The 13,553-nt window shown below is 45.9% G+C and overlaps 1 protein-coding gene across 1 annotated transcript in view; it reads right to left on the bottom strand.

The window, feature by feature from the left end:
* Positions 1-2,859: 2,859 nt before the first annotated feature.
* Positions 2,860-13,553, bottom strand: part of LRRC75A (leucine rich repeat containing 75A) — a 98,723-nt gene continuing 88,029 nt past the window's right edge. The window contains exon 4 of the mRNA XM_074890549.1: positions 2,860-5,133. Coding sequence (XP_074746650.1) covers positions 4,548-5,133 — 586 coding nt within the window. The 3' untranslated portion in view covers positions 2,860-4,547. The remainder of the gene's footprint in view (positions 5,134-13,553) is intronic.

Raw genomic sequence — 13,553 nt, 5'->3', positions numbered from 1 at the left:
GAAATTAGGTGTGCTGAACCATAGGAAAGTGCCGAAACAGTTGTGCCCAAATGCCAAGTCAGCTGCAGTGCGATAACTCAGTGTGGTGTCATCGCCAGGCGCAGGCCTATCGCCGGCTTGGCCGCTGCCATCTCCCCCGCTGTCCCCTTAGTCCTTTAGGTCACTTTTTGGCCTTTCCTCTGCTGCAGTTTTGGATAAATATTTGCAGTCTTCTGTTCCTCTCCAAAGGACTGATGAGCAGCAAGCAGTGCTTTTGGCTGAAGTATTTAGGAGCTTCTTGCGGTCCCCAGCAGTGCTGTCTGTGGCTTCCTTGCTTTCCAGTGCAGTCCATGCTTGGGGGTGACCATCACCAGCCTTCTTGCCTGCTCCCAACACCCCCAGGAATGTAACCCTCATTTTAAATGAATAATCATCTTCAAAACCCAAATAGGGCTTGTGCAAACTCTTCTGAGATAACCCAGCTGGAACGAGCCCTCTGGAGCACGTGGCATCAGCTCTTTCATGCTTCTCTCATTCCTCGCCTACTGCTTTGATTCCCCTCAGTGTGGGCTCTTCAATCTGCACAGAATGATTTCCAATTACATTTTTGTTGCTGAAGGCATAAATCTTCTCCCACAGACTAGTTTCTTTCATGCACAGGCAGAGCTGTGTGGCTCTGATGGAGATAACTAACCAAACTGGGCTTGGATATTTTATGGACTTTTTTATTTTATGGTGGCCATTTCCTCCCTCCTTTGACAAGAAATGACCTCATCCAACTTTAATATTCTAACAGCAGTGATTTTTCAGTACTCAAATCCTTCTTCTAGAGCCATTTAAAAGCTTCTGACCAGAAGCAGCAGCCCAGTGTAGCACAGGGAACACTGATTATATATGGAGTGAGATCCAAGCTTGTTTTGATGCTGATGAGCTGGGAAGGGAAGCAATCTCACGCTGCTTTCTTAAAAAAACCCCACTCTTTACTGAGCCCACAGGATCATAGTCATCCTGAGTGCAATAAATGGCTAATTGACCTAATCCACACTGTGAGGAAGAGACTGATTAGTAAAGCCCTCTTGTTTTTATAACCAAGTAACTGTCTCTACTAGAGCTGTGGGTTTTTTTATTTTCCTATGAAAGTCAGTAATTTGGTGCATGGTTCAGCATGCACAACTATATCAGTAAAAGGCCCTTTCTAGTTATTTCCCTTTCTTGGAAGGGCTAAATCCTCGCTGGGCACAGAGATACTGGCACAACCTGGCTGTACCAGTGGAGCAGAGCTAGCTCAAGTGGTGCAACATCTGCACGGGGCGAAGGGCTGAGGGACATGGGGTCTTTCTCTGGAGGTCTGTCCTTTGCAGCATGGCCCTGGATGATCACACAGGGGACCCAACCACAGCATTTCACAGCAGAGGGGGATGGCCGGGATGAGGTGCTCCTGATTTGCAGCACATCTGCAGCAGCACTGGGGACAGAGCCTGACATTTAGCCCTGTGCAGCCAAAAGTTGAGCTGGTGGGCTGCTGGTAGCCCCTTGCAGAAAGAGTCTGATAAATGCAAAATATCTCCCAGTTGACTGATGTGTTTCACAGCAGGTAGAAGCTCAGCTGGAGGGGAAATGTGGCAGGAGCAACCTCCTGGGTGGTTTGTGTTGGCGAGGGAATTGAGCGTGCAAAGCATCAATAAATGATGCAGTGCTCTAAATGCAAAGCGCCTCTGGTTTATGAATTTGCACGGCCAAACTGGGGGGTCCAGATGGATGCTGAGGCCCAGGATGTCTGGTTCCTGTGCAAATACTTAGCAGAAAATAAAAAGCCAGCAGCAAGGAGCTTGTGATTTAAATAATTTAAACAGACAGAGGGGCCTGAGCTGTGCATGAGGAGGGGAGTCCAGTGTTGAGTACTGAGGTATTGAGCAAACCTGTGCCTGACCTCTTACAGAAGAAGGTGCTAGAGTTTATTTTTTGCAAGGAGAAATCTTGTTCTTGATGAAATCCCCATACACTGAGTTAACAAATCTCCATGAGGGATGTACTACTGGCACAGCAGGGCAACGTGTGCATGTGGCAGATGAAGTAGTGATGGTGGATTTGCTGCCTGTGTCTCATTGCCTGCTCTGGATCTAGGCACAGGCTCTACAAGCTGCCTGTCAGCCTTTCCATATGAACAAAACATCCGTGCCATAGGGTCTGTCCCATAGCCTGCAAGGAGACCCCTGCGTGTGGCTCCTGGGGAGGGGGAGAAGTGCAATGTCCCCCAAGGATGGGCTGATGGTTAGGGATGCATCTGAGACCTGGCCAGCCTGGTGTATCCCATCTTGCTTAATTTATACCTCTATTAAAGGTACTTTATTAAAGTTGTAGTAATGGTGGAAATAGCCCCCAAGTGCTGTGGGAGAGGTCTCCTGGGAGTTAGGACAAGCCTGCTCCCACCAGCATGTTGGCTTCTATGTGCTGTCCCCTGCCATGGTTTGGGTGCTGGAACAAAAGATTATATATAGAGTCCTTGCTGCAAATAAGAAGCCATCTCCTTCAGTGCCCTGAGACTGTAGCACTGGAGAGAAATACCCTGTGGAGCAGTATGTCATTCTCAGTATTCCTTTCTCTCGCATTAGTTTTACACACTGGAGACATTTAAAATTTAACAGATGCTTTTATGATGCTTTTGAGTCCACCTCGTGCCCACCATGCAGAATCCAGCTCAAAAACTGGGCTATCTATTTCTCCAGCCAGCTACAGTGACCCTTTTTTTTAAGCACCCTGGAGAACCCAGACCTGCAGCGCTTAGCACTGTGTTCTCCTTCAGCTGTAGTTTTTACTGGGGTACTCGGGGCTGTCAGCTGGGCATTCAGCCTGTACAGAGGAAAAATTCAACGCTGGGTCTTTATTAAACATTGTCATTTATTTCGATTACGGATAGCTCCTTTATTTTAAACAGAACAGTTTATTCACTGCAAAGTTTTTTCATGCCTGTTGGAAGGAGTTAGCATTAAAAAAAAGAAAAAAGGCTTGGATACATGCAAATCATACTGAACGTTGCCAAATGTATTAAAACGAGTAGCAGAGTTTCTTCTAAGTTATCTACTTGTGTACAGAGGAGAAACAACAACTGACAGCATGAAGCCCCTCTGGAAAAAGCTTCCTGGTGCAGTGATGTTAAATGAACAGAGCCAAAGAGATGACCAAAATGTCTGACTGCATTTGCACCCAGAACAAGCAAAGCCAGAGGGTCACTGCTGCGAGCCAGGAAAACGATGCTGTAAAGCTGGTCAGGGATGGCCTTTAAATAGATAAAAAAGGGCTCCCTCTTAGCAAAGGGAGTCATGTTTGGTCCTTTGAATGTAGGGGAGAGGAAGTTTTTCCACACTTTCCTGCCCTCCCCCAGGTTTAGGATCAAATGAAAATCTGGTTCAAAAGCCAAAGTGCCCATTCCAGCGCTGCTGCTCTGGGGTGATCCATTTTCCATCAAAAATAAAATAAAATCAAAACTGTGTCTCTTAGAAAAAACCGAAATAACATTTTAGAAACAAAGCACTTCTGGTCCAGGAGGGATGGACACATACAGCCAAGTGCCCCAACAGCCTTTCTGAGGCTTTAAATCCCTAGCTGGCTGTGTCTGCCCAGCCCTCAGTGGCAGTGATACAGGGATGAACCCCAGGATTATTTTTCCTTTTATAAACCTTCAGTATTGTGGTCTCTTTTGCCAGCAACAGCAATGAACCTGAGCTGAGCCCTGGCTCCAGATTTTGTGGATTGCTCCCCAAAATGGATCAAATACTCTCAGCGTTGCTGGTGCAAGCTCCAGGTACCACATTAAAAGCTCTGGGGTTATTACAGCAGCACGGCTGGTGGGAAACTGGATTTTACATCTGAATAAACACTGGGCAGGCACAAGTGCCAGCCTGATTTCGGTAAGGCTGGAGGGTGAGAGTGGTGTCCAGGCATGCTGCGGGCTGGGATTTAGCTCCGCACCAGGAAAGCAAAGCTCTCCCTCTGGGCTGGCTCACAATATTAAGAGAAACACCCCTGGTTAGTGTGTGATCAGACGTTTGTTGTATCTCAGCAGATATGCTATTCATCCCCAACTCCTAAAGTCAGAATTGGAAAGGATTTGTGGTTTATCTTGGTGGCAGTCCTCTTTGGGGTGACCGCTGTCTGTCTATCACGTGTGGGAGAGCAGCTGGGGTCTGGCTAGATCTAGTGCTAAGGAGAGGGAGCCCTTCCCTGCAAAGTCTGGGTATCCTTCTTCTCCCCCTTTGTGCTCTTTGAAGGGCCTCTTATTACACCACCTTGGAGATGCATTTTTGAGAGGTTAAAAAGCACAGCACATCACTAACGTTTAAAAATACCTGGCCAGCTTTTATAAAATACAGATATTCAATGCGATCACCTTTATGTGTTCTTTGAAAAGAAAAAAGTTGACATTCATCTTACGGGAGGAAGGCAGCAGTCTGGACTCCCGAAGCATCCCACTGTGTGAATCGACCCTCCGCCGGGACCTCCAATGCTGAGGTCTTGGTTTTAAGTCATCTTTGCTCAACGTGCCCACCCAAGAGCCATGGAGCTGAACATCATGTCTGCGCTGTCGCAGCACCTTGCTCCGAGTTGGGGAGCTCCCCAACCTCGACTGTTCTGTCTGTCTGCTGCAAGCCTATGTTATCAGTCTTGCCTGGTCCAGCTTGCAGGTCCTCCTGGCTCTCAGCCAGGCCATCTTGGCTTTCCAAATCGCTTACCTGACCCTCGCCAAACTCCAGAATGGTGGGCAAGTTGCCTTGTTTTGGGCATCGTCTCTTTAGGCTGACCAAGAAAGGCTGCGGCAAGGAGAAGATGTCCACATTGTTGCCAAGGTCGATCCAGGTGACACTGGGGAACTTCTTGGGGTCCTTCAGGGTTTCGGTGAGGTCCCGTAGGATGGCTTTGGTGAGCCGGTTGCCATTGAGGGAGAGGGTGGTGAGGTGGGGCAGCACGCAGAGCACCGGCAGCAGCTGCAGCAGCATGTCGTCCGTCAGCTCCGTGAAGCACAGCTCCACCGTGTCGATGTGCTCCGAGCTGTGCTGGAGGTAGGACGTGACACGGTCCAAGTCTTTCAGTGTCAGTGGGATGCCCGACAAGTCCACTGTGTTGTCCTGAGGCTTCCCCATCAGGACAGCTTTCAAGCTGAGTAGGAAGAAAAGAAGAGGGACGTTAATGTGGGGGGATGTCTCTGCTTGGTGGTAACGCTTTGGGCTCCCTGGCCATTCTCAGAGGGGGAAAGAACACGAGTTATTTAGGTAGGATGTTCAACTGGGGCTAAGCATCTGTTATGTAGAGGCCAGGAGTGTATCTGTGCAGTTGGGAGGCAGAGAGACATTTCAAGGCTATTTATTGATAGAAGATGGCCAGAAACAAGGAGAACATACTCAAAAATTATAGTTCAGAAAGAGTGCAGAGTTCTTGTCTACAGCCACTGCAAAACCCTGGAATAAAGAGGCTATCCTGATGCTCTTAAATATGCAACAAAGGGTAAGGAAGCCCTCTAATTAGATGGACAGGAATTGCTGGTGCTGGTGTAACACTTCTCACACTGCTGATTATGAAGCTCTTTAAGTGCGAGGACACGTGAGCCAGAACAACTTTAGTCCAAGACAGCAAATGTAGGACTGGCACCTCCAGGGTTGGGTGGTTTGATCTAGTATTTCCAGTGTGTTAGACCTATTATGTCTCTTCAGTCTAGCTGCCAAGGAGATGAGCACTACGGAGAAGTCCTTAGATAAATAAATTAATTCTTACGATGGCCCTACAGAGACTCATTAGCATGAGCTAGACTGGAGTTTCACAGGTCAATTTATCTTCTAAAGTGAATCAAAGAACACATCTACAATGAGGACCTGTTGGCAGACTAGCACTGCTGAGGACTTTTTGCTAATGAATTATTCTGAGTGAATTAGGAGGTGGAAGGAGCCTCACGCATGCTAATTGCTCATGTCAACTTAGGGAGCTCACATGTCTTCTCTCTGCTGCGGTGGCACATGCGTTAGCCTCGCGCCAACCCAGCCAGCTGCAGAAATGCTTTTTGCCTTTCATTACAGCCTGAGCCAGGGAATGGTTCTGCCCAGCACCTGTTGGTTTTTCTAGCTGAAAATGCAAACCAGTGCTAACACTGCTTTCCTTAGCTGCTGAGCAAGCCCACCACCTCCGCTACACAGATGCTGAAGGGCGTCTCCTCCAGTGCCAACACACCTTGTTTGAAATTAGTCTTGCACAGCACGGTAGGATGTTTTACAAGTGGTCCCACAACATGCACCCCAAGCTGTGACCTGTTTGTGATCTGGGGGTGAGTGCAGGCAGCTGGTAAGCATTGGGCTTTTCCCCTGAGGAGTTACAGAATTAACACAGCTAGAGAGTTGTAAATTGTGCTGAGCTTTAATTTGTAAATAACGTACACAGACAACCTTGCAAGGTGTTGTGAGCTCCACACTAGACTTTGGGGAAATAATTTAGAATAGAGGCAGGGTGGAAGAAAATGAAGGTTATTTGTAAGTACCAAAGCATTTTATTGTTGACTGATTAATACCCATGTTCACCACTGGAGTATGAGGAGCTTGCCATGGCTACTTGATGTACTATAGACCTGCAAGCCAAGGAGGAGTGAAATTCCTGCAGTTTCTATGGAAATAAACCCCCAAAAATGCTTGAGCATGTGTGTGTATGTATGTGTGTGTTCTTTCTAAAATCATCATCACTTGAATGACTTTCCTAAATAATCACAGGAAGGCTGAAATTGCTACAAGCTACAGCTAAAGAGCTTACTCCAAGCCAGTGTGTCTTGAAGTGTTAGGAAAGGGCCAGGGAGAGCAGAAAGCCTGGTTCAGCCCAGCAGCAGAAAGGGACATGCTGTCAGGTGTCCCCCCCTCCCATGAAGGATGGCATGTGTGCATGGCCACGAGCTAAGTGCTCTAGTTTAACGGAATCTCTGTAGTCATCAGGAGGGCAACATGATTTGGGAGCATGGGGGCTGTACAAGGTATTGCGAGTGTCTGGATGATGATCTGCCATGCATGTCTGCTCTGCCAAGGGTGCAGAGCTATTTGCAGTGCCTTACTCGTCTGTCTTTCACACCCCTGTGGAATATTAGTGCCTGCCTTTGAGTCAACAGGCAGCGGTTTCCCAATCGCTGCAGGAGGCCACCTTGTTTGGTGGGGCAACACAGAGGACGCAGGCAGCAAGGCAGCTAGCCTAACAGGACTTATGTTGGTTTTAGCAGTAAATACAGAACAAGCTGTGGCAGGGCTGCCCTGACATCCTGCCTGCCATCAGATACACGCATGTGCACCGGTTGAGAAAGCAACTGCATTTGCACTTGGGGTTAAGCTGCTGGCCAGATAATGTAATGCTGTGGAGGACACAGGGCCAAGACGCTGCTCTGCTGTCTCCTCTGGGCATGTTTTTCCAAGCTGCCCATGAGAGCTGACTGCCCACAGACTGTTATTTCAAACCAGGGGAAAAACGAGAGCTTTACTCCAAAGGTCCATGCCCATAGGTTGTGTGCCCGTTAACAAGAGAGTCTCCAAATCCAGAGCTACTCTTTTTCTCTCTTGAACGGCACAAGAGCCATGTACCGGGTGCCCATGGCCACAGGTTGACTATGGAGACCTGGCTATGACCCAGCTGAGCTGGGGTGAGAGCAGGCAAACTCCTGGGTGCTGTTTTTAGACCAGAAACATATCACAAATTCTGACCAGGTTGTGATGGGGAGGCTGGGAGGGGTGAAAGGCTGGTGATGCTGGATTATGCTCCACAGTCTGTTTAGCAGTACTTTGTTCCTACTCCTCCTTTGAAGATCATATTACAAGGAAGAAATGGATGCAGATAGGCATTGGGATTAAAGTCAACTTGTGTCTAGAGGCTTGGCTAAACACTAGGAAAACAAGCTCTCTTCCCAGTTTCAATTTGCACTTAAGCTGTGGCTTTCTGATATTACTTCGTGGCAGAAAGGGAGGTAATTTCACAAACTCTCCTGGGCTCGAGCAGGTACCGAAATCAGAGCTGGATGCAACAGCTGTGCAAAAGGCCTTGATCGTCACCTGGCTCTTGGATCACTGTCATTTCACACAAACTATTTGCTTTCAGGGAACACCCCACAGGAAAGAACTAAATTTGTTTTTTTATTCGTGGTTCCTTGAGCACTTTATGGGCTCCCATGGCCCAGTGCAACCCTCCAGCTCTAATAGAAAAGCACCTGCTTGTTGTGCTGCGAGCAAAATGACTGAATTTCACCCAAATTGGGCTATGCAATGTTAAGGTCTCCTTAAGGAAATCAATTTTCCCTCCTTCTTCATGCCCCAGAAACTGCTCAGCTCCTGTGTGTGTGTTATTCAGGGATTTTATGTTTGAAGAGAGGAGCTTGTCCTGGCTGCAGTCACTGCTGCTGGGGGGACATTGCTGTGGGCTGGAGCAGACTTCAGCCAGGCAGAAGGGGAGAGACCACGAAGGGCATTGCAGGATCCAGGAAGACAGCAAGTCTTCCCAAAAAATGCTCGAATGGCATTAGACCAAATAGCAGCTGCATGAATTAATTTCTCATCCTTAAAAACGTGGGTTTGTGCAGCAGTTGGCCAATTTCTTTACCACCATTTAGAAGAGTGATTGACTTCTTATTAACCTTCTAATTCTAAGTACCCGGGAGACCTGAGGGTAATTTTGATCCATCATCCTGACTGCAGCCCTGGCATAAAGAAAGCGTTGGCATACGGCATCGGGCGAGCAAGCCGGGGCAGCTCAGCAAGCGCTATCTGCTGTGACCATGCTTGTGCCACGGGCTGGGGCAGGGTCCGTCAGGCCCTGGGCTCTGGGAGCTCATCACTGCACAGCAAACCCAGTGGCCCTCGATAGGAAGCCATGGGAGATGGGGAGAATGACAAACATCTGGGATGTACTGCATGAAATAGCACCCGTCTCTTAATTTGACACGCAGCCCTACCTGTGAGGCTGTGCCAGATCATGAGAAACATCTTGGCCCTTGGTGGGGGAAAGAAAAAAAAAATCTATAATGGAATCTCAAGAACAGAAAACAGGAGAAAAGGGACATATCCAGCACAGAAGGTAGGACTCTGAGGAGTCGGGTGATCGCAGCAAAAGCAAGATCTGAAAGAGCAAAACCAAAACAGCCAGAGGCAGAGGGAAAGCCTTTTCCTTCTGCATATGGCACCAGGAGCAGAGAAACCAGGGAGCAGCAGCGTGCTGGGGTTTTATGGCTGTATTATTTATTTAATATGTGCTTTCACTTCTCCAGCTTGGATGAAATCCAAGAGGGTCAGTCCTCTGGCTTTGTGGGGACCAGCTTTAGCCAATACAAACTGAAGCCCTGGCACAGGGCTGTGCTCCTTCAGGGCCTCATGCAGCTGAGTGGGATTTTGGGGTTAAAACACAGAATCCTTACGTGGGTGCAGGCAATCCAGTGGGAACTGTAAGCACAGCTGGGTTCGCTGAGTCTCTGCACTGCCTTTGGGCATCCTAGCAAGAGAGTTGTGGTCTGAAGAGAAGAAACCAAACCAGCCTGATGGATGAGCTGCCCTTCACTAAGGGTTTTTGCTATGTGCTGAGTGGGCTGGGCTTTACTGATAAACAGAAGCCCCAGACTATGATCACCCACTGCAGGCTCTGAACCTGTGATTTAGGCCCATTCAAAGGTAGACAAATCCTCCTGGAAACCTTTTTCTTTTAAACAAATCTTGGCTCATTAAGTGACTTATTACACACATCAGCCAACAGTTGGGTTGGGGTAGGAGGAAAGGCTAATGAGAGCTGCTGTTACCATTTATTATGATCTGCACATTTCAGTTGTTGGTTTGCCCTGGGAAAGATTATGCATGCAGGCTGCCTAGCAAAAGACTGGCCAGACAATTTCTCTAATTTTAATCTTTTTTAAAATTTTGGTGCCTTGGTGCAATGGTGCAATTAGCACTTTCCCATCTGGGCTTCTCTCAGCCGCAAGACGCGGTGAAGCTGGGATGCATCTGCTACACCCCCCTACGTCACCTTAAAACTAAATGTATTACCAAACTTGCACTGCAAAGTGGAGAGGGGTGTGACGGATAATGCTGCTGGTTACTGGATTTATTCCATGCTGTGAGCTGGGCCATACAAAGAGGCTGGAGGAAGGGTCAGAACTTGGCCTTGCTCCTTCACCCCCTTCTCCTGCCATTGGCACTAAGCCTGACTTTGCAAGAGGGCAAAGGCATAAGGCTATTTTGCTCACTCCAGTAGCCCAGGCTGCTCAGTCTAAGCTAGGGCAATTACTGTGTTTCATGCAGGTGCAGGAAAATAGCTACCCAGACTAAAACTAGCCAGAGAAAAGTTATGCCAATGAATTGATGCGAATCCCCTTTGCCTTAGGCAAGATCCTGAGCTGCTCTTCCACAGTGATGTGTTTTAAATCAAAATTTCCAGGGTGAATCTAAGTGTCATTCATCCAAAGAGTTGGGCCCTCACTTTAACAGTGTTAGGTTAGTCTTAAAGCTTATTTAACATAAGAAAATAGCTCAAAATTTCTAGGAGCAAACAGCTCTGGAAGCTCTGGTAGAAATAACTTACCCACGTGGAGGATCAGTCCTCGAACACACCTCAGTAGCAGGAGAACAAGAGGACTTTTAAAAAAAGTTACAAAACTATTGATGTTTTCCTTTGTTTAATGTGAGGTTTGGTTTGATTTTTTTCTTATGGCAAGTCAGATCATACAGTGCAAAAAACTATTATTAAGTGATCTGGTGCCAAGCTCCAGTGGGTAGGTCAATAATGTCCCTGGTGCTCAACACATCTGGACTCTCACTAAACTCTCCTGTGCCTTGGGGACCAATTTCACTGCTGTGATGGCACTTCTATTAGTGACAGTTCATGGTTTGCTGGGTTAGCTGGAACCTCAAACACACACCTCCACAGTAATTTAACAAGATCTATACTTATCCCTTTACAAGGTCTCATTTAACCTGTATGTGGGCAGAAAGACAGCTGTTAATGTGATGTGGTAATTTTTTAGAAACACTGGAAAAGAAACCAATGAAATAGTATATTTATTATTATTTTAAAGAAAAAAACAATGTTCATATGTTGGCAGCTACTTCTCTGCTGTATGTACTGCCGCATCAGTTTTTGGAAGCAGCCCCGGCGAGCAAGGTGCAGTGAGGCTGGGTCCAGGGTGATGCCTTGGTAACAAGCTCTTCCCACCTAAAACTAACTTGCTCTTGTCTTGCAGTGTTTAAGTACCAAAGCTGGTTATAGTGGGATCTTGCTGTCAAATAAAGCACATCATAGTATCCCTGTGAGTAAGTGATAACCATTTAATAGCATGGCTAAAATAAGCATCCAGGGGTCGATCTGTGTTTTATCCAGCATGGATGTCTCCTGCATGGAGTGATGCTGCCTGCCTGCCTTCATGTAACTTCTAGTGTGGCTTTAATTTAGCAAAACCAAGAAGATAACAAAAGGGGAATGGGGATAACTTCAGGGCAGCTCTTTTCTTCTTTTGAGCTGCTTTTAATATTGCTTCACATTTGGTTTTTTTTTCCTTGGAGCATGCATACAATTTCTGCCAGCAAGTAAAAGAGAATTTCTCACTAGGGCTCTATCTTTTTCCCCTTGAGAGGGATTTAGCTGATACCTACTGAAATGGATTGATTATCTTTTACAAATAGCCTTCTCACCCTGACGATCTGCAGTCTAGATCAAAGGCAGAGGAAATCTCCTAACTTACTGGGTCAGAGCAGCCCTGTGCTTGTGCTGGGGGATAGCTTGCTGTTCTGCAGCAGCCTACACTCAATCTGTCCCTCAGTAAACAAACAAACAAACCCCAAACATGATTTAATAAAAATAGTTCTGTGGATATTCTGAACCATCTCATGAAAATGAGGAGGATATTATGTTAACAAACAGCTGTGAAAACTTTCATCCCTGCCATAAAGTTTGCCACAGAATGGCCCCAAATTTCTGGAGGAAGATCTTACCATTAAACAAATCCCTATGAGCTTTAGTGGAGGCTCAGTTACACCCACTTGGTTTCATCCTCACATTTTATGAGGATATTCCATAGGGGAAGACACAGATTTTTTTTTTTTTCCCCAGCTGGAAACAGTATATGGGGTTTTGGCTAATGTAATGATAGGATTGGGTATACAACCGTGCACTAAACTCCTGATAACACTTTGACAGGATGCTGATTTATACACACTCATGCTGAACTGAAGGCTATTTTGCATGCAGCATTGAATCAGATGAGAAAGCGTTCCCATCAATAAGAATATTGATGTTTGGATCAAAGAGAATTAAAAGAAAAGTATTTCCTCTTAGTTTAAATTCATGACATTTCTCTAAAGCACTGTACAAATCGGGATCATGTAATAAAGTATAATTGGGCTATTGAGCCACTTCCTTGGAGGGCAAAGAAATAGCTCAAGAAAAATGAAGAAGAGGCAGCCCCACAGAGTGAAGAATTACAGTAAGAAATTTATATGATATCACTGGTGAGAAAATTATTTACAAAAATGTCAGCAAAAAATTATTGAACATAGTGAGTCATCAGAAAAAAAACCGTCTTCAGATAAAAGACTTGTCCTGAAATACTGGTAGTATCAAAGATAAGTATTAAATAGCTTTTTCAAAGTCCCTACTCCTGCTTCAAGTGATGACAGTCAAACACTGGAATAGATATTTTGGAAAAGGAGAGAAGGAATACAAACAAATGCATGTAGTCTGTTAGTAATAATGTTGACAAAAGGGTTAAGCTCTCGTAGCCTCAGAGAAGGAACATTTAGCTTAAAGGAGGAATGTGACTGAGATGTATATAATAAGATATACTATATGCTATACATTATACATAGTGTATATATAATAATAAGGATGAATAAAACAGAGAATATGAGACTAGACTTCATCTCTTTTAATGCATGAGCTGAGGGACACCCACTGATGCTGAAAGACTAAACTCCCAGTGGATAAAAGGGAAGGAGTGTGTACACAAAGCTCAAATTAACCTCCTACTCCAGCCATGGGATATCACTGAGATCAAGGGCTTTGTGGGAGGTCCAAAGCGGACACAGCACTGCTGATAACATCAAAAGTCATGTTAGGATTTAAAAAAAAAAAAAAAAATTTTTTTTAAATTGGCTGGGTCTATGTCCTGGAGTGTAATTGTAGAAATTCTACAATTCACCAAAATGGGGCCCTTTTGTTTCATTGCCAGGAGCTTGGACAAGGGCTTGGTGGGTTGAGCCTATGTGAGCAGTGTGTTACTGAACAGCAACGGCCGTGGGAGCCTGAAAGGCTGGTCCAAAGGCTATGTCAGGAGGCTGGGGGCATATAAAAATATACACACATGTGACTCTGTATGTGTGTTTTGCAGCTGCTCCTTATTTAAACTAGGGAGAGACATTACAGTCCCAGAGCAAAAATGCTTCTGCTTAAGCCAGTGGCAAGGAAAGGACTGTATTTCCCAAGTTAAGTTCCAAAAAATCCCTTTTAACAGGTTTGTGATGCTGTCTGGTTGAATAATGTTCTTTTTTTTTAAAAAAACCCTCAACACTGATCAAAACATGAAAGATGAAATC

This window comes from Strix uralensis, chromosome 20 (genome assembly GCF_047716275.1).
Source record: "Strix uralensis isolate ZFMK-TIS-50842 chromosome 20, bStrUra1, whole genome shotgun sequence".
Classification (NCBI taxonomy): Eukaryota; Metazoa; Chordata; class Aves; order Strigiformes; family Strigidae; genus Strix; species Strix uralensis.
The sequence above is the reverse complement of the archived record's forward strand: the minus strand, read 5'-3'. Positions and strand labels throughout refer to the sequence as shown.